At 36.2% G+C, this 23,394-nt stretch overlaps 2 protein-coding genes across 2 annotated transcripts; both read left to right on the plus strand.

Moving 5' to 3' along the window:
• The first annotated feature begins 3,845 nt into the window (after positions 1–3,845).
• LOC116143781 (protein FAR1-RELATED SEQUENCE 4) lies at positions 3,846–8,938 on the plus strand. The gene is made up of 4 exons (XM_031429238.1): positions 3,846–4,024; positions 5,905–8,115; positions 8,230–8,283; positions 8,598–8,938. The coding sequence occupies exons 2-4, from the start codon at positions 6,064–6,066 to the stop codon at positions 8,742–8,744; spliced, it is 2,253 nt and encodes a 750-aa protein (XP_031285098.1). The 5' UTR covers positions 3,846–4,024; positions 5,905–6,063; the 3' UTR covers positions 8,745–8,938.
• Positions 8,939–12,661: 3,723 nt separating this feature from the next.
• Positions 12,662–13,911, plus strand: LOC116143788 (DNA damage-repair/toleration protein DRT100-like). Its single transcript, XM_031429245.1, has one exon. It carries the CDS (start codon positions 12,684–12,686, stop codon positions 13,788–13,790), a length of 1,107 nt encoding a protein of 368 aa, XP_031285105.1. The 5' UTR covers positions 12,662–12,683; the 3' UTR covers positions 13,791–13,911.
• Positions 13,912–23,394: the final 9,483 nt, after the last annotated feature.

Genomic DNA, 23,394 nt, shown 5'->3' on the forward strand with positions numbered 1-23,394 from the left:
CAGAATTTGAAGATTCATAATACAAGGTCTTAATATAGTATAGTGATAACAATATTTCTCAATAATAATCTTTTGAATTAAGGTCAAAGGAGTTAATATTGACTATTTTAATTACACTTAACCTAAAAATCTTTTAGAGGATAGAAATTTATAATGTAAGGTCATAATACAATATAGAGTAATGCTAGTCTTACTCACTTTTGTAAATATATAGCATAGTACGGATACCATATGTCATTTTAACAAAGGTGAGTAAGAGAAATGAGTAAAAAGAGTGAGTAACGACAACATTTTTCTACAATATAAGACGTACTGATGTTTCTCCACATTAATATCTCTTGAATCATGGTCCAAAGATTAATTTTTCTGGTCTCTACCCTTCACAACGAGGCCCTCCTAGCATAATAATATTGGTACGAGTTTTCTCTCCGTGGCCAACAAATATTAAATGATGAACAGTGAATCAAACTAAGGCATAGTATGAATAATTAATTCCAAGATCAAGAAAATCGGATCCTGTCGATTTCGGACCCCACAGCACCATTTTATAAAAGAACCGAACCGGACTTGACGGGTGAACCATTTGAAGTGTCAACACTCAAAATTAAATTAATTATATTTAATTATGTTAAAGCTTTAAACTATGCTAATTAAAAATAATTATAATATTGTTAAAGACTTTGGCCTTTGGGACCTTAGTAGTGAATTAGTGATAGTCACGTCTGCTTACAGAAGAAAAAAAAATTAATTAATTAGCTGTCGATTATAATTAATTACTTATTTAATCACATCAATTTAAGTTTTCAGGCTCACGGTCTGATTATTAGACCGAATATTAATGATAATTTTGTTTATTGAATTTAATTAAACACTAATTTCTAACCCTTTTTGTTTTTCATGATACTATAGCTTAATTTTTATTTAAAATTTTGACACTCTTTAATGAATGATTTATTTTGATGGAACGACGGTGAGAGATACTGAATTAACATTTAATGTAATTACTTAATTATCGTTAGATTAATAGTGATCAACATTTTATAAGGAATATCAAAATTTAAGTGAGAATATCCAAATCCAATTTTAATTAGAGGAAGATATCCATGATATAATTAATTTATTTAAAGAAATCGGCACAAAATGTGGATAATTTTTTAATATTGTTCTAGAAGTTTTAGACAATCAACACCTAATCACCGACGTTAAAGAAAAATTAGTCAAATTAAGAATGAAAGCATAAGTTAACAAAAAGTTAGGTCTGTACGGGGCCGTTTTTATTTTCCTTCTATTAATTAATTAAGTAATTGACTTTGATAGTGAACGGCACTCAAAGGCACCGCTTTTGTTGAAATTTAGTAAAAAAGATACCCGCAATTTTATTTTATTTTATTATTATTATTTTTTGTTTTACACTTTGTCCATTTATATATATAAAAATAAAAAAGATACCTCAATTTATTTTCTCTTTTTTCCCCTTCCTAATATGGGAAATTTATTTATTTAATTTATTAATTCTTGATAATTTCTTTATTTTTGAATAATAAAAGTTATTATGTATCTCAATCAATTAAATTAATGGATTTGAAATTTAAGTGTTTACTTTTCTAATAAAAAAAAGTAAAAAAAAAAAAAAGAATTTTTAATAATCTTGCAAATTAACTTTTCACATATTACATAGGGGCTAGAATATATCAATTTAAATTTGTAACTTAAAATTTTGATACAAATTTGTGAAAAATAAATTAAACTATGGTTATGTGTTAATTAATTTCATATCATTTAAAACGTTGAATCATAGATTGTCGAAAAATAGTGATAAATTTATATAAAAAAATTTAAAAATCTAAATATCATACCCCATTAAACAGTGTTACATAATACAATCGAACCCATTTTATTAATTTTTGTCTTTGGGGTAATATTAAATACAAGTATCATTAACAAAATTGCAAATTATACCTAAATCTTCTTTAATAGAATCCATTTTTTGGATAACTCATTTGAGAAGACAAAGCAAAATGAGAGAATTTGAGATAATGGGAAGAAATAAATGAACAATATGAATATCAAAAGGGCATTTTTGGTTTTAAAGGATATATATGCATAAAAGGTGAGCGGATGAGGTGGAAACTCAAATAATTGGAGCAAAGGACATGAATTGGAATAAATTCTTCACCAAAATTGTCATTACAAACAAAACCCTAACCTCTTGCTTGCCCTACCAATTTCCCTAACTTTCTTTGCCCATTTTGTTGAAAGATATGATCCACTAAAAAATTGGATTATTGTAATTATTATCAAAGTAATACTAGATTAGGAAGAGAAATATGATCTTCAGTAAGGAATTAAATGATATTTCATACAAAATTGACGAGATATATATTCAATTCAACTTTCTTTGCCTGTATTATTTAAAGGTATGATCGACTAAATTAGGTTGAGATGTAGATGGGAAATATATACTACATTAAGAATATGAATCTCTAATATCCATTGAGGGTCAAATGAAATATAGATGACTAATATGTGTTTTCACTTTTGTTGAGAACCATTACATGAAGTAACGAAATTAACGTGAAATCTTTTATTATTTTTCATGTTATACGAGTTCTCCTAAATTATTCAAATTCAAAGGGATGTGAACATAATTTCATTGTGAAAAAAATTAAAACTTTTTTAGTATGACCTGGGAAACAAGTGTTTAAACATATAGTATGATGATTTAATTTATATTCTTATTATTTTTAATTTTTAAACACGCATTTTATGGTGAATACATATGTTTTATTTTAAGTTAGTTCTAGAAGAATAATTATATATATATATAACATTGCTCGGTTTGGAAACAAATCTTATCTGAATAATTTATGACAGCGAGTGTGAATATAAAAAGAGGAGAAAAAATTGACAAAAGCTCAAGACATTATAAGTCAAATTTGTATGACTAATCAACAAATGAATTAATGAATCTCAACTCAAAACTTTTCTCCTCATAAATGACCAGATTTTTTTTCAACCAATTATTTTGGCTTATGTTCGCCAATTTGGGTTAAGCCCAATGGGGCCCGGCCCGTTTCTTATTATGGGCTTGATTGAGAAGAAAGTGGGCTATGATTCACAAATTTGGAATTTCTTTGGGCTTCATGTAGCCCATTAGAAAATAGACGAGGAGTAGTATGAATTTCCATTAAATTTTATTTACATTTGATTCTTATATGTAATTACATTTTTTTCCTTAGATTAATTTGAATGCTTTAATAAAAAGTTTAATATATACCGTTTGATTGAAAATTTTTTACTAATAAAAATAAAAAGCCCTATGTGGTTATAGTAATAACAAAATTCTTTCTATTATTAAATTGGTGACGGTAGGTAAGTAAATATTCATTAATTTATTATATTCTAAATTCTAAATGATATAAGAAAATTTATATAATTTATGAAATCTTAAGAGAAATTTTATTATTCGATTAAATTTTAGGGTTAAGGAAAAACCTTAAAAATAATTCTAAATGCATTCCTAATCCTATAAAGAATTATTACACATTTTTACGAAAATTAAATCATTTAAGTAATAAATAATTAAAAACTATTTCTTTCATTATTTTTTAATATTTTCCCTTTAATTTAATAAAATAAAACCTAAAAATTAATAATAAAATTAAAAAATTGAAAGTTCTAAAACTATGAAATTGCAAATAAAAATTTCAACGGCAGAAACATGATAAACTTTGCTTACTTGCAATTTCACTCTCATTGTATTACCAAAATAGCCCTCCTCCCCGCCTCCGAAATCCCCTAAACACCCTCGGAACCAACACGTGTCGCCACTACATGACGCGTAGCTTCTATCCAACGACGGTGCGAGTCCCAGAAACTGATCAAACCCCAGAATTTCCTCCTTCACAGAACTCAAACCCTGAACAGAACACAGAACTTCCTGTTCGAACTTCAAATTCCTTGCTCAGAATACAAAACCCTTAATTGGGTCGCTCTTGGTTTCTCTTTTTGACTCAGTTTACTGGTAAGGTTTCGTTTTTTAGCTCGTTTGTTCGTATTTTTTTAAAACTTTCCAAATTTTTTTGGCCACTTTGTATTTTGTTTAATTTAAGGTTAAGTATGGTTTAATTAGGCTTAAATGATTCAATTTTCTGTAGTTGTCATGATAAATTGTAAGTTTAGTTTATTTTGGCGTAAAAATAAATGTTTTGTTGGTTAATGTTGATATTGGGAATTTTATTGTTTGTTTATTCTTTGGCAATTTTGGGGCAGAATGAGAAGTGGGTAATGGCTAAAAATTGGATAAAGGAACAAAAAGTTTGATTTTTTTTTCCTTTTTGATATAAATGTGTGTTTAGTTGTAAGGGGAATGTGAACAGTACTTCCTTGGAGTGATTTGATGCTCATTAGTATCGAAGTGCCAGGATTCCTAAAGTTTTTGGAAGATGAAAATGTGGATTTCCTAATAGATTTATTGACTGTGCAAAGTGGGTTCGTTCCAAAAAAAATGTTCGTAAAACAGGGTGGACTGTATTTGTTTTATGGTAAATTGAATTGTTTCTAAGTTTAAAAGAGGTGGAGAGGAAATGATGTTTATGCTGATTGATGCAGTTGGGACGGTTGCTTACTTGTAGTTGAATATATTTTTCTGTCTTGGAAATGGTTTGACAAGCTTGTTACTGGCATATAGCCTTTGGGAATTACTTGGGAGACAAATAAATTAGGCTTAAGAGTTGAAGTTGTGAAAATTATAATATGAAATGGGTCACAATCTTCTGGATGGACTCTTAATCATCATTATTGCTCAAATGTGGGCATGAAACTTGGTTTGACTTATGTTTGATATACTTGAAAGAGAAAAGCTCCTTTGACTTTGTTCTTTGTTTAGGGAGAGACTTGAGTTGGTGCCAAGATTGGATGTGTGATATAGGGGCTTTACAGTTAATTTGTTTGATGGAAACATTGGTTAAATTGATGATTAGACATGGAATAATGCTTAGAAAACTTAGGAAAACCTTCTGTAGAATCAGGAATTAACTATGTGTTAGATATGTAAAATCCGTGGCTGAATAATCTACTTAAGAGTCAATATACAACCTATAACTCCAAAAACCATTAGAAAATAAAAAATTACAAAATGTTCCCACTTTAATTAAAAAAAAAAAAAGGGGACCATTAGCGGACAGAGACGACTAATAGTACCCAGGGCTCTTTTCTTTAGATGAGAAATGGCATTTTCTCTTTCCTCAGGACCAATGAATTTAGCTCTAAGCTTTCAAAGAGGCTATATTTTCTATAAAAACTATAGATATACATTGTGCTTTGCAGGTTGAGGTTCTTTGAAGAATATTAATGTTTTTGTTGTCACAGAAGCCTGTGTACTATGCCATAAACTTTCAAGTATTCTATAGAAGTTCCTAGGAAGTAGCTTTTAATATAGCTTCTGAGTGCCAGGATATGATAATTGCCTTTAGATTTTTATGATTAGTAATTCAACCATTACAAATTTTTTTGACACTAAGTACCTTTTTCATTTTAATTATTAATAACTTTTAGATCAGTGTTTTCTTTTGTCAAATATTTAGTACCTAAAAATTGTTATTTTTTTGTGCAACTTACAGAATCTTCTCTTTCCAATCATTCCAAATCTATATTTTGTTAAATGGACTATTTCTGATCTCCAACAAAGTTATGTATCAAGAAGTTTGGTCAGTTATGTTTGTTGTTATATTGGATTCAATTGATTAACATGATTAACTAATGAATCATATCCTGGGGTCAATTTTTGTTTGCACTTTTTATATGTTTGTTTCCATTTATAGTACAAATGCTTCTTGAGGTCAGAGTAGGGAAGTTGATTATTTCTGGATGTTGATCTATGTTAATTGTTATTTTTCATTTTAGGCACCTCCATGATGTAGTCATTTTGTAAAAAGTTTAAACCATCGCCACAGGATTTTGAACAACAACCTTTGTGACGCCATATGAAAGACTGAAGACAAATGTGGGGAAAAATTTGCCAAAATTTATTTTGTTATCTGTGATCTGAACAGACCCAATACAATGATGGGTTCTAATGAATTCACAGGCAATTCTCTTTTAGAGCCTCGTGATGATATGGAATTTGAATCTCATGAAGCTGCATATTCATTTTACAAAGAATATGCCAAGGCTATGGGGTTTGGCACTGCTAAATTGAGCAGTCGTCGTTCTAGGGCATCAAGGGAATTCATTGATGCAAAGTTTTCATGCATAAGATTTGGAAACAAGCAACAATCTGATGATGCCATTAATCCACGACCATCTCCGAAAATCGGTTGCAAGGCGAGTATGCATGTGAAAAGAAGGTCAAATGGAAAGTGGTTTATTTTTAGCTTTATTAGGGAGCACAATCATGAGCTTTTACCAGCTCAGGCACATTTTTTCCGAAGTCATAGAAATGTTGATCCGCTTAAGAATGATGTTAGGATAAGAAGACGGAAGAACATAGCTCCAGTGTCTAAACTCTTTTCTGCATATCAAAATGTTGATTGCTTAGAGAATTACATGAGAAATCAGCATGATAAGGGACGCAATTTGGTTTTAGATCCAGGAGATGCTCAAGTGCTGTTAGAATATTTTATGCATATGCAAGAAGAAAATCCTAAATTCTTCTATGCAGTTGATTTGAATGAAGAGCATCGGTTAAGGAATGTCTTTTGGGTGGATGCCAAAGGCATGGAAGATTATACTAATTTCAGTGATGTAGTTTCTTTTGACACTACATACGTTACAAACAAGTATAAAATACCTTTGGTTCTTTTTGTTGGTGTTAACCATCATATTCAACCCACATTACTCGGTTGTGCATTGATTGCAGATATGACTCTTTATACTTTTGTTTGGTTATTGCAAACGTGGTACATAGCAATGGGGGAACGAGCTCCACGAGTGATGCTTACTGATCAAAATGATGCCATAAAAGCAGCTATTGCAGCAATATTTCCAGACACATGCCATTGTTTTTGTTTGTTTCATGTATTGGAAAAGATTCCTGGGAATCTGGAGTATCTAAACCCATGGCACGATAGTTTTATGGTAAAATTTGATAAGTGTATTAACAGGTCATGGACTGAGGAACAATTTGAAAAGAGGTGGTGGAAGTTGGTTGACAAATTTCATCTCAGAGAGGTGCCATGGATTCAGTCACTGTATGAAGATCGCAAACATTGGGTTCCTACATTCATGAGAGGTATTTCTTTTGCTGCATTGTCTACAATTTCACGCTCGGAGAGTTTAAACTCTACATTTGACAAGTATGTGCGTGGAGAAACGTTATTGAGAGAGTTCATTGAACAGTACAGAGTGATTATTGAAGTTAGGTATGAAGAGGAAGCCAAAGCTGATTTTGATGCGTGGCATGAAACACCTGAATTGAAATCTCCATCACCTTTCGAAAAGCAAATGTCACTTGTGTACACACATGAAATTTTCAAGAAATTTCAAGTTGAGGTTTTAGGAGCAGCTGCTTGTCATCTTAAGAAAGAAAATGAAGTTGACACAGCTTCAACATATAGTGTGAAGGACTTTGAAGATGATCAGAACTATATGGTGGAATGGAATCAGTCTAAATCAGATATATATTGTTCTTGTCGTTCATTTGAATATAAAGGCTATGTTTGTAGACATGCTATTATTGTTCTGCAGATGTCTGGTGTTTTCAACATCCCATCTAAATATATATTGCAACGATGGACAAATGCGGCTAAGAGTAAGCATGCTATGAGTGAAAGATTGGATGAGGTGCAATCCAAGGTTCGCCGTTATAATGATCTATGCCGAAGAGCCATTATTTTGGGCGAAGAAGGGTCATTATCGCAAGAGAGTTATAATATTGCACTGGGTGCCATACAAGAAGCTCTCAAGCAATGTGCAACTCTGAATAACTTCATGGAAAACAATGTCAGACCTATTGCCTCAGATATTCTTGCTTTATGTGATGCTGAGGAAGAGAATCAATTTGGTAATGCATCTAAAGACAAGGTTCCCAATCCTTCAGTGACTTCTACCAACAGTAATCCTAGCAGAACTGAGGCAGGAAAGGGAAAGGGAATTAATGCAAATAAAAAAGGAAAGGTTAGTGAGTTAGATGGTTCATATTTTTGTTTCTTTGTCTTGTTGCTCTTGAAATGTTTTGATATATGAATTGGGTACAAAAAGTAATTGCAGTCTACTTCATATATGTGGCAGATTACTCAACCAGGCACTATGAATGTTGAGACTCAAGATGGCTGTCACCAAATGGTTTGTCATGCTCCCGGTTCTTTTCTATTTCAGTTAAAGAGTTAGTTATTCCTGGCATAGAGTAATGAAACTTAATGATGCTGAGTTTAGGACAATATACTTTCAAGCAACTTAATAGTACTTTTGAGTTACGTACTTACAACCTTTGGACACTTTGGTTATATAGGCGCCTTAATTTCACATGAGTTTGTAGCCACATAATTCATCTACTTGTATGTTAATTTGTCGTCATTAATATCCTCTAGAATATAGTTTTACCATTGATGATATACATATCCTAAAACATTAATACCCTTTGATACTTGTGGTTGCAGGAGCTTTCTGACATGAGGCGAACGCAGTTGCATAATTTTGTGCCAACCCAGCTGCAAGTGTTACCTACAATGTTTCACAATGTACCCACAACACAGTTTCACAATGTGACTACAACACATTTGCCGGATAATCGACTCCCTCGGTAACTTAAGTTTAGTTTATTCTGTAAAGATTGAGTACACATGAAATGTTTTAGGGCTGTAGGAAGTTAAATGTACTATTTTACAGTTAAGAAATTCTAGCCTGTTTCTCATCCCCATCTTCAATGTTTTATCTGGGGCCATGTATTCCAGCTCTTAAAATTATGGGGTATTTAAGCAACCCTTTAATTTATGTGACATTCAATGCGTATTCTCTCTGCCCCATCTCAATTTCTTCATTAAATAGTTTATCTTTAATCTTTACAATACTTTAAAATAAATCTATAATCTAACTTTGTTATGTGTCACAGTGCTCGAAATTCCCTGCAAAAATTCAGGGCATATAGATTATATATAATCCAATAAGAACATCCAGGAAGCTTCCAAACCTCTTCTTCTTTAGCCTTAGTTGCTCAAATCACATACAAACAAACTCTCAAAAATTCCTGAAAAGCTCTTGATTTCTTCCACAAATTTCTCAATCTGGTCAGCAAATTTCTGTTTAATATTAAACGGGTACCAAACATTGCCTGAGTTTAAGGTGAAAAGCAAGTAAATAATAAAAATGAAGGCAAGGAGCCGGATTCTGCATGTTCAGTGGCATGTTTTGTGGAAGAAGCACATGCAGAATCCCAAATATCTGGTTCATCATCATCATCTCACTCAATATTTCTTGGTCAAACTCCAGAACTTCGGTTGTTGATTCCCCTGGAAAACCCCTCAACTCTCATTAGATAGACAAGCATTTCATAAATTATTTGCTATTTCTGATTCCGTCCAACATACAGTCCGAAAAGCTAGTAGGTAAAGATTCAATAATATCTGAGTTTTACCACCATTGGATGGTCCAACGGTCAATTAGGACTCTTGGGTATATTACTCAAGAGGTATTAAATTCGATCCACCTGAGTTGCTAATAGAGATAGTCACTGAGAAAATTTACCCGGTTGTCAATTTCTGGGCCTCGGGGAATTAGTTGAAGTATGCATAAGCTAATCCAAACACCCCTAGTCAACCAAAAAAAAAAAAAAAAAAAAAAAAGTTATATCAAATGTTACGAAGAAAATGACTTTGATTACTTCTCTAGTAACGAAGAAAACAATTTATAATAGATTCAACAATAGAAGAAGATCATTTCTGACTGAATAAACTATTTTACGTCTATTTTGACCAAGTTTAGTTAGGGTTTTTTTATATATTTTGGGATGCTTGATGATATGGTCGGTAAAATTCAAAACCAAGATCAGCATGAACAATTTTATAAGTAAAGACATAACCCTAAAAATTTAATATACTAATCCAATGCATCTTGCACATGTGACAGATTAATTGATTAACTATTGATTATTAAAATATGAAAAAAAGAAAAATTCATCTTGCACATGTGACAGATTAATCTAATCCCAATCATGCAACAAGACTACAAGAGAAAAGGCATGATTGATGTTTAATTTCTCTTTTAAGTATGATAGTTTATTAAATTTATTTTAATCTCATAACTTGCCTGCCAGCTAATCGACATATCCGCTTCAGAATCTCCCCAGAACAAAATCAAATTAGCATTTTTTTTAATCACTTAATTTCCCATTTTCAAAGACAATGTTTCTTGAAATTAGGTTTTTTTTTTCTTTTTTTTAGTAAAACTCTCAGTGTTTTGGCTTTTTATAGTGAACTCGCACCGATTTCGGAAATGAAATCTTAACCCCAGTGTGCTTTTTGTAATGAACATCCATTTGTTTTGAAAATGTCATTAATTCAATATTAAAATTTATCAATATTTTTCTATTTTAACCTTCAAAAAGTTTATTAACCTCTCAATATTATTGACAAAATTTAAATTTTAAATTGATTGAAGTTGGGTGAATAGTAAAAACATTATTTAATTCAAACTTAAATAGAATAATCTTATTGTCTTTTAAAAAGTAAGGGTAAAGATTGTATTTTCGAAACCAACGGATACTCACGGTAAAGAAGATAAAAAACATGAGAGTTAGGGTCATATTTGCAAAATTAGTGGGTATTTATATAAAAAGGCAAAATGCACAGGAGTTAGGATTATATTTATAAAACGAGTGTCTACTCGCATTAAAAGACCGAACACACCAGATTTACTATAAAAAAAAAAAAAAACCCTTAAAAAATTAAAATATTTTTTTTTGTTATCGTCACTGACCCTTTTCAGATTATTATTTTAAAGATTAGCTGGTTGTCTGACCTTTTGCAAACTCTGAACGGAAGCAAATTATTTGTCTGTTAAATCTGATTCGCATTTGTTTATTAGTTTTAAAATCTTTTTGATAACTAAGACAATCCTGTGGATAAGGCTTCTCGTAACATGGTTGAGATTTGAGACTGGCTTGTCGGATATTGCCACTTCAATTATTTATTTAATCACAATTTTTAGGTCAATAATTTCAGTAAGAGTCAGTCAAATATTCAGCAATTTATCATATGACATATAAAGTCTTATAATTGATGTTATAGTTTTAATGTTTTGTTTATTAATAATTAATTCATGTATTATTATTACAACTATCATTATCATTTGAAAATAATGTTCTAATATTATATCCACTTAATAATTATGTAATTACGCAATTTTTATATGTTTTCTAGGAAATATCAAGTTATCAGAAATATTATCGATTTCTAACAATCATCAGACTTCCAATATTCTAATAATCTCGAAAGTAACGTTTTTACATTATCAATTCAATAATCATCAAAGATCGGTAACGTTATTGTCTCATAATTCAACAAATCACATCTTCAAGATATGTTCAAAAATTTTTGGTTGTTTGAAATCCACATGTATAAGTGATCGACTTCCATGATTTCAATGACCCACAAGCATTATCATCATCTTAATGGGGCAGCTTCCACAGTGTGATGATAAGGCAATCCCACGACCCAGATCACTCCTTCAGGCACAATCTGACTGGAGTGAACTGTATGGCTGCCCTGCATTAATTATAATAGAGTAATGCCTAAGTATCGAATTGATGATACCTTTTGGGCAGACAAAGATTCATATCCTCGTGGGGCAATCAAGAAGGATATCGACATTTACTTTGCCCCAGTTTTTGGACCCTTCATGCTCAATTAATCTCAAACTACTTATTTTCACGTCTGAATTCGAAATTAGAGTTTACGCAGAATCAAACCCAAGTTTAAAACTAGAATTTACTCCGAATTTTATAGTTTTTGGAAAGCAGAAAATTATTCTGAACCTTATGAGAGTACCAAACCCCAATTCAAAATTAGAGTTTAGGAAGAATTTTACAATTTTTTGAAAAAAAAAAAGCTTAGAAGAGTAAACTGTAACTCTAATTCTTTCGATTAATCTGTGAGTTTTTCCGATAAAAGAAGATATTAAAATTTAGGGGGGTTGTCATTTTCGAGAATGGCAATGAACCTGAAACTGCCACGTTGAAGAACACCCCATGCAACTGTGCTTCAGTCATCAAATCAAGTGACCTTCTTTGCACATTCTTATAAAATCCTGTTTGAAGCTTATCTCTTCCCCCATGTTCACCCACCTGTTTCTTTTTCAATTATTGGGTTCAGCTCCCCTTTCCCAACAGGTGTTTCCAATTTTCCCTACTTGCAGAAAATACTTCACTTCACTGTAAATATTCAAAATTTTCAGCAAAGTTCAACTTTGAATCATGGTGTTTTATTCATAACGGTAAAAAAAGAAAGAAAAATAATAATCATTATGAAATCATGGTCTAAAAAGTCATTTGACAATAATATAGTACACGTGGCAGCAACACGACGAAGAAGCTATTAAGAAGTAAGAACCAGCTAAAATCCACGTTAGGGGCAAAACCGTCACCCAAAAACTATCACCACTATTTAATAACAACGTATTCACTTCCATGCTCTAAATCAGAGTTCACTTCTCCCAACGTCTCTGCACCGTTTTGTTTAATCACGGTCACCATGGCTTCATTCTCCCACCACCACATTATGTTTTTACTGCTCTTCATCGCCGTTTGTTTTTCCGTCGTCCACGCCTGCCATCCGTCAGACCGGGCGGCTCTCTTAGCTTTCAAAGCTGCCCTCAAGGAGCCTTATTTAGGCATCTTCAACACGTGGACGGGCAACGACTGTTGTCACAACTGGTATGGCATCAGTTGCGACGCGGAATCTCACCGTGTTGCTGATATTAACCTTCGTGGTGAGTCGGAGGACCCGATATTTGAAGGGGCTCATAAAACTGGGTACATGACCGGCTATATTTCACCGGCGATCTGTAAACTGAAGCGTCTCTCGAGTTTGACTATCGCTGACTGGAAAGGAATCACTGGCGAAATCCCTCGTTGCGTCACTTCGCTTCCATTTCTCCGCATTATTGATTTGATCGGGAACAAGTTATCAGGCCAGATTCCGGCGGATATCGGACGGCTTCATAGGCTTACCGTTTTTAACATTGCTGATAATTATATAACGGGAAGAATTCCAGAGTCTTTGACTAATCTTTCTAGTTTAATGCATTTTGATTTACGTAACAACCGTATTTCGGGTCCGATTCCGCCAGATATAGGGCGGCTTCCCATGTTGAGTCGAGCTTTGTTGTCTCGGAATCAGATATCCGGTACGATCCCAGAATCTATTTCAAAAATTTATCGTCTCGCTGATTTGGACTTGTCCATGAACCAGATAGCGGGCCAAATACCGGCTTCTTTAGGCAAGATGGTGGTCCTAGCGACACTGAATCTTGATTTTAACAAACTTTCGGGGGCTATACCGGCGAGTTTGTTAACTTCAGCTATCAGTAATTTAAATTTGAGTAAGAACTCGCTTGAAGGAAGAATACCGGATGTTTTCGTGCCGAGATCTTATTTTACAGCGCTTGATTTATCGTTTAATAATCTGAGAGGGCCAATTCCGAAATCGGTGTCGCAGGCGTCCTATATCGGGCATTTGGATTTGAGTCACAACCATCTTTGCGGGAGAATACCGGCCGGTTCACCGTTTGATCATCTCGAAGCTTCTCAGTTTGCTTATAACGATTGTCTGTGTGGGAAGCCACTGAAAGCTTGTTAAAATAGTATATCGGCCGAGATGGGATCTAGTTTTTGGGGTTTAGTTCCGAGATATCGTGAATATATATGTTTGTAATACTATTTTGTAACAGTAAACAAGTACCATATTTATTTTGTTTCTACATTGATGTTTAGTTTTCTTATGATTATGAGATCGGAGAGAAATAGATTTTCTTTTAATTTATTAATGATTGTAATAAAATTAAGAATTATTTATAGTATTGGTATAAAATTATTATTGAATTAATACAAAAACTATGCTTTATAGGTGTTAGTCCATATTATTTAATTCTTTAAGAAGAATGTGTAATTTCATTGTTGTGGTGAAGGCTTGAAGTGGTGACATTTTAGGTTTAATGAAGCGGTGCCGTTTTGAGCAAAGGGTGAGTTAATTCTAAGCGTTGATTGACTAAAGATCCAATGGTTGCAATGAGTCTCCTTGGTCAACAATAAAGCACACTTAAAAGCATATATTTTCTTAAGTGATTACTCTCTCTTTCTTATCTGTTGAGCAAATTGGGTCTCTTAGGGTTTTTTCTTGTGATTTGCAGGTTGAATCTTGAAACTGGTTTTTTGTGATTGGTTTTAGATTATTGAGAATTGAATGATTGTTGTACTGAGTGTGTAAATCTGTATTAGATTCTTGATCAATAATGGTATAACAAGCTCATATGTTTTTCGAATACGTGGATATAGCTTACTCAAAGTTTGAGCCAATAAACCATTTTAAATCTTGACATTGTTGTGTGTGTTTGATGTTTCTTGTGTGCAACAGATTGGGTTTTGGATTTCGATCGACATTTATTTTATGCACAAAATTGCATGAATGGGCATTTAATGAAGTAATAATTTCATGCCAACTCACATGACAGGCATATGGTCTACTGACGTGAACAAAAATTTAAGTATTATATTATATTATAGAGTAAACTACTTTTTTTTTCCACCCAAATAATGAGTAGCGGCACTTTCGTATCACATGTTTTTTTAAATTATATTTTAGCATCTAAATTTATATTATGTTTTTGATTTTGGTATTATTGTGAGATGTTATGTTTTTAATTTTGGTATTGTTATGACTTATGACACCACACATCAATCATAAAAATCTTAAATTGTACTCCCGTCGACCCTATCAATCACAAGTAATTAAGTAATTATGGTTTCCGTAGCTGTCTCTCTCAAGTTAAATTCTGATCAGTCCCAATAACCAAAATCTAACCTTCTACCACTAAAAGACTCATCGGTCTTCTCTCTTCAAAAATCCTAATAGCTAATACCAAAATATAAATTTGGATAATAAAATAATATTTTAAAAATCTGTGGATAACAAAGTGTCATCAAATCATTATTTGGATGGGAAAAAGTCCATAACTCCATATTATATTATGTAAACTTTTATTACACATAAAATTCATTTTATTAATTTAATTAAAAAAATAAAATTATTCTAATCTCTCTATATAAATATATACATGAAATTTAATTTATATTACTGGACATAAAATCAGGTTTAATAACTTACAACAAAAACTAATTCCAGTATTTGCCAGAGTCGAAACAATTATCTTAAACTTCTCTCTTAATCCGAATTAATTTAAACTTGGATTGATATTAAAGAATAGTAAAAATAAACAAGTATTTCTTTCCGATAATATCCCTGTAGCCAGATCTCAGTCGCCAAGTAAAGTGAACATGCATGATGGGATGGAATAAGATGGATAATGGCCATCGAATTGTGGGCTGGGGGATAAACATTAAAAAACACACGTAAGACTGCATTCAAGCAGTGGGGCAGATCTCTGCAAGTACTGTCTGTCGACAGTGGAAATATTTATCTAATTCTGTAGCGGCGGCAACGTAAATCTTGCAATTCCAAGCAGTAAATGTTTGATTCTTGTTTCTTTACATCAACAATGGTCTTGCTTCAGCGGTTCCTATATGCCGCTCAAATAAACTCACGTAAACTATAATACATAATACATTTTGGTCTTCAATTTGAAAAATACTTATAAGGGACAATCTTACTACTCATATGATAAGTTTCTGGGACAATCTTACTACTGATATGATGAGACTATCCTATGACATAATGACATATATAGTTAGTTTTTATAATTGTCTCCTCCTTTTCTGGAATCCTTTTTGTCTTTTGAAAAAAGAGGCAAAGGCCCGATTAATCCTCATTTTTAGTCCGTAAGTTCTCCTTGCTACTGTAATAATTTCAAATGTCTTTTTATACATTGGCGCAGGTCAGATGATTGCCCCTAAGGCACTGATGGACCAACGCCTTCGTCTATCACCCGAATCTCTTAATTCACGATCCTTGTAGTTGAATTAACACTCCATGTGTCGGGACATGAACAGGTCGCAGTGGTGCTTTCTACAACTTTAAATCATCCATTGTGGTAGTTATTGATTAATTATGCTCATAGGTGGATGAAAGAGAAAATTTGACATATATATGACACATGTCATTATTTTATTGGAAGGTCTCACAATATCAGTTAGATGAGTCATGAGGTGGTATGACAGTCTTATATAAGTATTTTTTCATTCAAACGTAATATGATTACATCAATAAGTGCTTTAAAAGGGCACCTTCTTAAATTTCAAAGCAACTTTGACCACAATATGATAAAATTGTCTCTCGTATAAGCAGTGGAGTCCAAAAAATTATATTATGGAGTGAAAATGTAATGTTTAACAAATTAATGGAGGCCAAAGTTTAAAATTTATACAGGAAATTCGATTTAAGGGGATTAAGTGTAAATTTAACAAATAAGGGGACAAAAAATACCCTTTAAAGGATGAAATTGTTATTTTTCATCTAAAATTTTAGGCTTATTACACTACTTCCTCTAAGGTTTAACAAAAATTTAAAAGAGGTTCATTCCTTACACAATGAAATTAAAAAGAAATTGGACATTTTCAGATCATGCCTATAGAATGGCCTAAATAAAGCATCTTCTCAGTCTTCATGTAGTTTTGGACAAATATTTCAATGATAGATAATTTCTGGAAGGCTGCAGAAGAGCTGATCTAGTTTTAATTGTAAGAATGCTATCTCAATTTGTTTGTGCTGTTACTATTTCTTTCGTAATTATAATTTTTGTGTAGAACGTAACACTTATTAGGAGTAAAGAATTATGTTTTGACCCTAATTAATCTGGGAGTTTTCGTTAATATATCGGGACATTTATTAATTTTTTTTGGAAATAAAAATAGAAAGATTCAAACAATTGAGAAAAAAATTTCGAAGCTGATGATATTTATCTTCGAAGGTAAGACTCGTTATATTTCTTCCATTTACTAAGTGTTAGTTCAATTTATCTTCTCATTTATCAATAAATTTTTCTTCATTTTGCATAGATCTTTTTTTTTTCCTCTGTAACGCAAAATTTTGAAAATTATGTCATATTCTAATTATTCTTTTCATTTTGTTTCTAACAATTATGGCATATTCTGGGTTTAGCATTCAAGCTTCCATCCTTTTTGGAGTATAATATCTATTCTCTGGCTCATAGAACAAAGCAAAGTATATCCTTGTTCACTTTTATCACAATATGACAGAGCATGAAGTGAACTATAAGGATAAAAAATATCATCAGAGTCTTTGTAATGGAAAATCCTGAAGAACAGCATATCATGAAATTCTTAGACCTGCAAAAAGGTTCATCGTACTTCCCTACTTTAAAGTTTATAGTATTAAATCTTGGATAAACTAAACTTAAGCCTGATAATTGCGGATATAGCTATACCGCAAAATCATAGTTATCAAATTATGTTATGTCTGAAAAAGTAGGGCTGACGCAGAGCCCAATCAGCATAAATGGTCAGAGTCTAGACAAATCCTACAGCCATTCAGGCGCGGCCATGTCACATGCTGTCGTGAGTAGCATGTTCCTGCTAGTGTAGTGAGTATGCATTAGACTGACGAGAGGCTGGAAGCCGTCCACGTGTCCAATCCCTGCATGAACCGAGAAAATCATGCGAGTTGGTGAACAATGGGATGCAAAGAAGGATTTGCACGGTACCTGACCTTTTTTTACGGATTTAATAATCATTACCTCAAGGTATCCCACTATAAATAGAGAGTTTCTCTCCCGTTTGTGGGATTCGCTCAATTTGACTCTTGATTAGCTAATTTCGCTCTGTAATAGCTTATTCTCTCTCTCTCTCTCATTTGTATTCTCAATACTCCAAAATCAGCTCGCTAAGTAGCGACCTGACCTTCAAATATAAATACAATATCAGTGGACCTAGGATTCGCTTGTTTAAGCATCCGAACCACTTTAAACATTGTCTTTCCACCATTTACACTCTCCATCCCCTATTCACGTGTGTCTTCTAGGCCAACTCAGCATTTCACACGTGCGTTTAGTTGGTGTCAAAATCACAATCAACAGTTTGGCACTAGAAGGAGGACTTGATTTACTATTTGTCCTTCATTAGGAGAATCTCTGACTAACTGGTCCTGCAACAGCAAATGGCTCGCCGATTCAAACCTGAGCGAACCAATCATGGTGCTGAGGACATCCCCTGGTACAAGAGGACACTTCTCTCGAGGTGCCCTCAGTTCCACAAAATGCTGCGGGGGATATCCTTTCAAGCTCACAACTTGACCCTGCCATCATGAGCTACCTGGAGAGGTTCAACAATACTCTCCAAATGGTCAACCAAAGGTTAGACGGTTTGGACCGGGGCATGCCACCAGAATCAAATGAGGCGGTGCAATCGCCAAAAACGCCTGCAGGTCGTGCAAAAGCGCGGAAAAGGGCGATAGCCCCAGCCACACGCACCGCAGCGCGCCGAAGGAAGGGTAAGGAAGTGGCGAATAGTGAGCCTAAGGGCTTCAAAGGGCCGGCAAACACAGACTACGTCCCGAGTAGAATACCCGTGGCGTTAAGGCTCGGTGAAAGGTCGCATCCCGAGCCATCCCATGCCACGTCGCATGAGCACTCCCATAAAAGTATTAGGCGGGACGATTCTCATCACCGCCAGAATAACGATCCCGATCATCATCGTGCGGGAGGTTCCCACACTCCACAAGGCGGTTTATACCACCGCGAAGGTCGTGAAAATTCACCGCACCATTTGTCACCATCACACGACTCTAGCCAGCGTGTGTCAAAAGCGGCCGAAATTGTCGGTCGAGGCAAAGAGGAATCCGACCTCTGGACCTTTCTCAACCATAATCGCAAGGGTCGAACTCGCATGGGGGAAAGCAATCCCCAGATGGCTCCGCTGCCTCAGATTGAGGAGCTACAGTGAGCTCTAGATCAGCTAAAAGCTCAGCGAAATGAGCAAAGGTAGGTCGCAGTAGCGTCTCCCTTTTCTCCAGCGGTATTAGCCGCCCCTCTCCCATCAAGATTTAGAATGCCTGATATGCGGGCGTTCGATGAAAATTCTAATCCGCAGGATCACTTGTATGAATTCAACGACTTGATGGAGCTTTACCAGGTTTCAGACTTGGCGAAGTGCCGTTGTTTGGCGGTAACCCTAACCTCTCATGCCAAACGGTGGTTCAGGTCGCTCCCAGCGGGATCGATCAGCTCGTGGCCTTAGATGAGCAAGACGTTCCTGAGACACTTCCAAGTAAATCGAAAGTTCTCAATGCCTTTAAGCTACCTCAGCAACATAAGGCAAGAGAGGGATGAATCCCTCCAGTCTTACATCGACCGATTCCACAAAGAGTTTAATAAGGTAGCTCACACCCCCGAAAAGTCTGTTCAGACTCTCATCATAGCAGGAGTTCGCCCACACACCGACCTGTGGAAGGAGCTATAGGCTAAGGATGATGTTTCCCTCACCCGCTTCTACAACCTTGCGGAGAAGTAGCTTCGTATTGAAAACTCCATGGCGACGCTCCACCGTGGTGACCTTGGCGCTTCAGGTAGTGCGCCTGGTCGGGGAGAAAGTAGGAGAGTTGATCGCAGATGGGCTAATGACGAACAATGAAAAGAAAAGAAACTGCGGTTTGAGCCCAAAAAGTTTCATGCTCTAGTTCCTCGTTGCGATCATGACAGGAATCAGTATACGCCTTTGAATGCATCTGTATCGGCTATTCTTGTCAAGTCAGAAGAAGCCGGCCTGCTCGGAGAGCTTAAGCCTATGAAAAATCCCCCATCAGCCAGAAATAATAAAAAATACTGTCGCTTTCATCAGGATAATGGGCATCACACAGATGAGTGCCGAGCTCTCAAACAGGCAACCGAAGACCTCATCAAGCAGGGGAATTTCAAAGAGTATATAGATGACTCCACTCTCGTGCGGGAGAAAAATCAAGGGGAACTAGGAAAGAAGCATTGTGATCGCAAGGGTATCTGTAGCATTAGAGTAATATTTGGAGGGCCGCACCTCGCGGGAAATTCGCGAGGTGCCTAGGAAAGATATGCTCGCGCAACCCATCACGACCCCATAAGTGTGATGAATACGACGCGGCGACCACCGAAGGTTCGCAAGGAGGAGGAAATTACCTTCTCTGAAAAGGACGAAGTCTAATTGCATCATCCCCATGATGACACCCTTGTGATCACGCCCGTAATAGGGTGCTTCGACGTCCACAGAATGTTGGTGGACAACGGAAGTGTTGTGAACATCCTATTCCAGACAGCTTTCGAAGGAATGAATTTGGACGAGGCCGACCTGAAGCCCGCCTTGATCCCCTTATACGATCTTACAAGGGACCACCTGATCCCCAAAGGAACGATCTCACTTCCAGTCACGCTGGGTGACTTTGACAAAGTGACCAAAGTAACTGAATTCTTAGTAGTGGATTGCCCGTCCGCTTTCAATGGCATTCTAGGGCGACCTCTACTGAGAAACTTTAAGGCGGTCATTTCGATATACCATCTCAAGATGAAGTTCCCCACCCCGATGGGGATAGAGAAAGTAAGCGGATCTCAGCGCGCATCTTGCGACTGCTTTGTGAGGGCAGTACAGATGGCGTGCAAAGGGAAAGGCATCTCGCACGGCATCCCCAAGCATGCAATGGCGATCAGCCGGGTCGAACCACAGCCTGGCCCAATTGAGGATAATATGAATCCTCGTATTCAGGAATGCCCTTCCAGTGGGCCAGTCGATGATCTATCTGAGGTGTTGGCCTACAAGAGCGAGCCGAGCTGAGCAGAGTGTTGAGGATTGGGAGCAATCTCAATCCCCAGCTCGCCACCGAACTAACCAGCTTCCTCAGAGAGAATATCGATGTGTTCGCTTGGTTGCATACAAATATGGTCGGGATCAGCTCGAATATTATTTGCCATGCCTTGAACATTGACAGTGAAGCCAAGCCGGTTTGCCAAAAGAGAAGAGTGATGGATCCAGAGTGATATGCTACCTTGAAACTTGAGGTAGATAATCTTCTTTGGAATGGATCCATCCGAGAAGTGCTTTATCCGAGCTGGGTTGCCAACCCGGTTCTAGTAAATAAAGCCAATGGCAAGTGGCAGACCTGTGTCGACTTCACCGACCTCAACAAAGCATACCCAAAAGATAGTTTTTCCCTACCTAGGATCGACCAGCTCGTGGATGCCACCTCTGGGCATGAGCTGCTGAGTTTTATAGACGCGTACTTGGGATACAATCAAATTCTGATGTACGCGCCGGACAAAGATCATACCTTCTTTGTTATAGATTAGGGGCTGTATTGCTACAAGGTTATGCCTTTCGGCCTCAAGAATGCTGGCGCGACTTACCAGCGGCTGGTTAACCGGATGTTCTCCGAGTAGATCGGTAAGTCGATGGAGGTTTATGTAGATGATATGCTGGTCAAGTTGCATGTCGCTTCAGATCACATAGCGCATCTCGCTGAGATGTTCGACATTCTCCGGAAATATAGAATGAAGCTAAACCCTCTCAAGTGCTCATTCGGAGTGTCCTTGGGAAAAATCTTGGGATACATGGTTAACCAGAGGGGAATAGAGATCAACCCCAAGAAAATCCAAGCTCTCCTCGATATGAAAAGCCCGACTAACAAGAAGCAGGTTATGAGCCTCAATGGGCGAATAGCGGCACTCAGTTGCTTCATATCGAGAGCAACAGATAGTTGCTTGCTGTTCTTTAATGTACTAAGGGCCAATGAGAAGTTTGAGTGGACTCCCAATTGCGAACAAGCGTCCCAGAGTATCAAAGAACACCTCGGTAAGCCATATCTTCTGTCCAAACCTCTCCCTCAAGAGATCTTCCTTCTGTATATGTACGTCTCTCAGTTCGCAGTTAGTGCAGCCTTGGTTCAGGAAGAGAACATGGTCCAATGGCCAGTGTATTACCCGAGCAAGTGTCTGTCGGATGCCAAGATGCGGTATCCAGAAATGGAACGATTGGCTTATGCCCTACTGATCGCTTCCAGGAAGTTGCGACCTTACTTCCACGCACGATCCATGTAATGACCAATTACCCGCTCAGGTAGGTCCTCTAGAAACCAGAGGCATCGGGTAAATTGCTTAAATGGGCCATGGAATTAAGTCAGTTAGATCTGAAGTACAAGCCGAAAGCAACCATCAAAGGGCAAGCCGTTGCCAACTTCATATCAGAATTCTCATATCATCTGACGAATGAGTCGGAGCAACAACCTAGCGAAGTCATTCAGGAAACTGCCCAAAATCTATCGACATAGAGCCTTTACATCGATGGATCATCGAACAGAAAGAGGGTTGGGGCAGGTCTTCTCCTTTTGGGACTCGCATTCATGGCATTCTTCGGTTCGAGTTTAAGGAGACCAATAATAAAGCCGAGTATGAAGCTCTGCTCGCTGGACTGCAGTTGGCCAGAGAAATGGGTTCAACCACGATCATCATCCACAGTGACTCCATGCTGGTAGTTAACCAGATTTTGAGGCAGTACCAAGCCAAGGAAGAAAACATGATCAGCTATCTAAAGAAAGCTAAGGCTGCACTCAAGCTGTTCAAGCACTTCATGATCACGCAGATTCCTAGAGATAGCAACTTTGTGGTCGACGCCTTGGCAAGGATTGCCTCGTCGTTGGATTCAGATGCACCGAAAAGCATTCATGTTCGGTTCATCGAGACCCCCAGTGTTAGCTCGATCGAACAGGCCGTGAATGTAACAGAATTAATTTTTTGGATGACCCCTATCATTCAGTATCTTTGAGATGAGACCTTGCCCAACGACAAGGTTGAAGCAAGGACCCTGCGAATAAGAGTTGCTCGTTACATACTCATGGGAGATCAGCTATACAGGTGGGGGTTTAGCGCCTCTCTCCTCCAATGTGTAGCCAGCGAAGAGGTAGATTATATCATGAGGGAGATACATGAACGGATCTGTGGTAATCACACCGCCGCATGATCTCTCGCTAATAAAGTTGTTCGTCAATGGTACTATTGGCCCCTAATCCAAGAAGACACCCATAACTTTGTTAAAAGGTGTGACAAGTGCCAGCAGTTCGCGAACATACCACGAGCTCCTTCCCACCAGCTGATAACCATGACTAGCCCCTGGCCATTCTCCATGTGGGGAATCGATCTCATTGGTCCCATGCCAGTTGGTAAAGGGGGAGTCAAGTATGCCGCGGTCGCGGTGGATTATTTCACCAAGTGGGTCGAAGATGAACCGTTAGCCGCGATCATGACCAAAAAGCTCAAAGA

This window comes from Pistacia vera, unplaced genomic scaffold (assembly GCF_008641045.1).
Source record: "Pistacia vera cultivar Batoury unplaced genomic scaffold, PisVer_v2 Contig432, whole genome shotgun sequence".
Taxonomy (NCBI): Eukaryota; Viridiplantae; Streptophyta; class Magnoliopsida; order Sapindales; family Anacardiaceae; genus Pistacia; species Pistacia vera.

What these genes read in the sequence shown, in the direction of transcription:
- LOC116143781 (XM_031429238.1), top strand. Translation starts at nt 6,064, where the DNA reads ATGATGGGTTCTAATGAATTCACAGGCAATTCTCTTTTAGAGCCTCGT. An exon ending in ATGCAAATAAAAAAGGAAAG is followed by an intron (nt 8,116 to 8,229) that starts GTTAGTGAGTTA and finishes TATATGTGGCAG; the next exon opens with ATTACTCAACCAGGCACTAT. An exon ending in AAGATGGCTGTCACCAAATG is followed by an intron (nt 8,284 to 8,597) that starts GTTTGTCATGCT and finishes TTGTGGTTGCAG; the next exon opens with GAGCTTTCTGACATGAGGCG.
- LOC116143788 (XM_031429245.1), top strand. Translation starts at nt 12,684, where the DNA reads ATGGCTTCATTCTCCCACCACCACATTATGTTTTTACTGCTCTTCATC.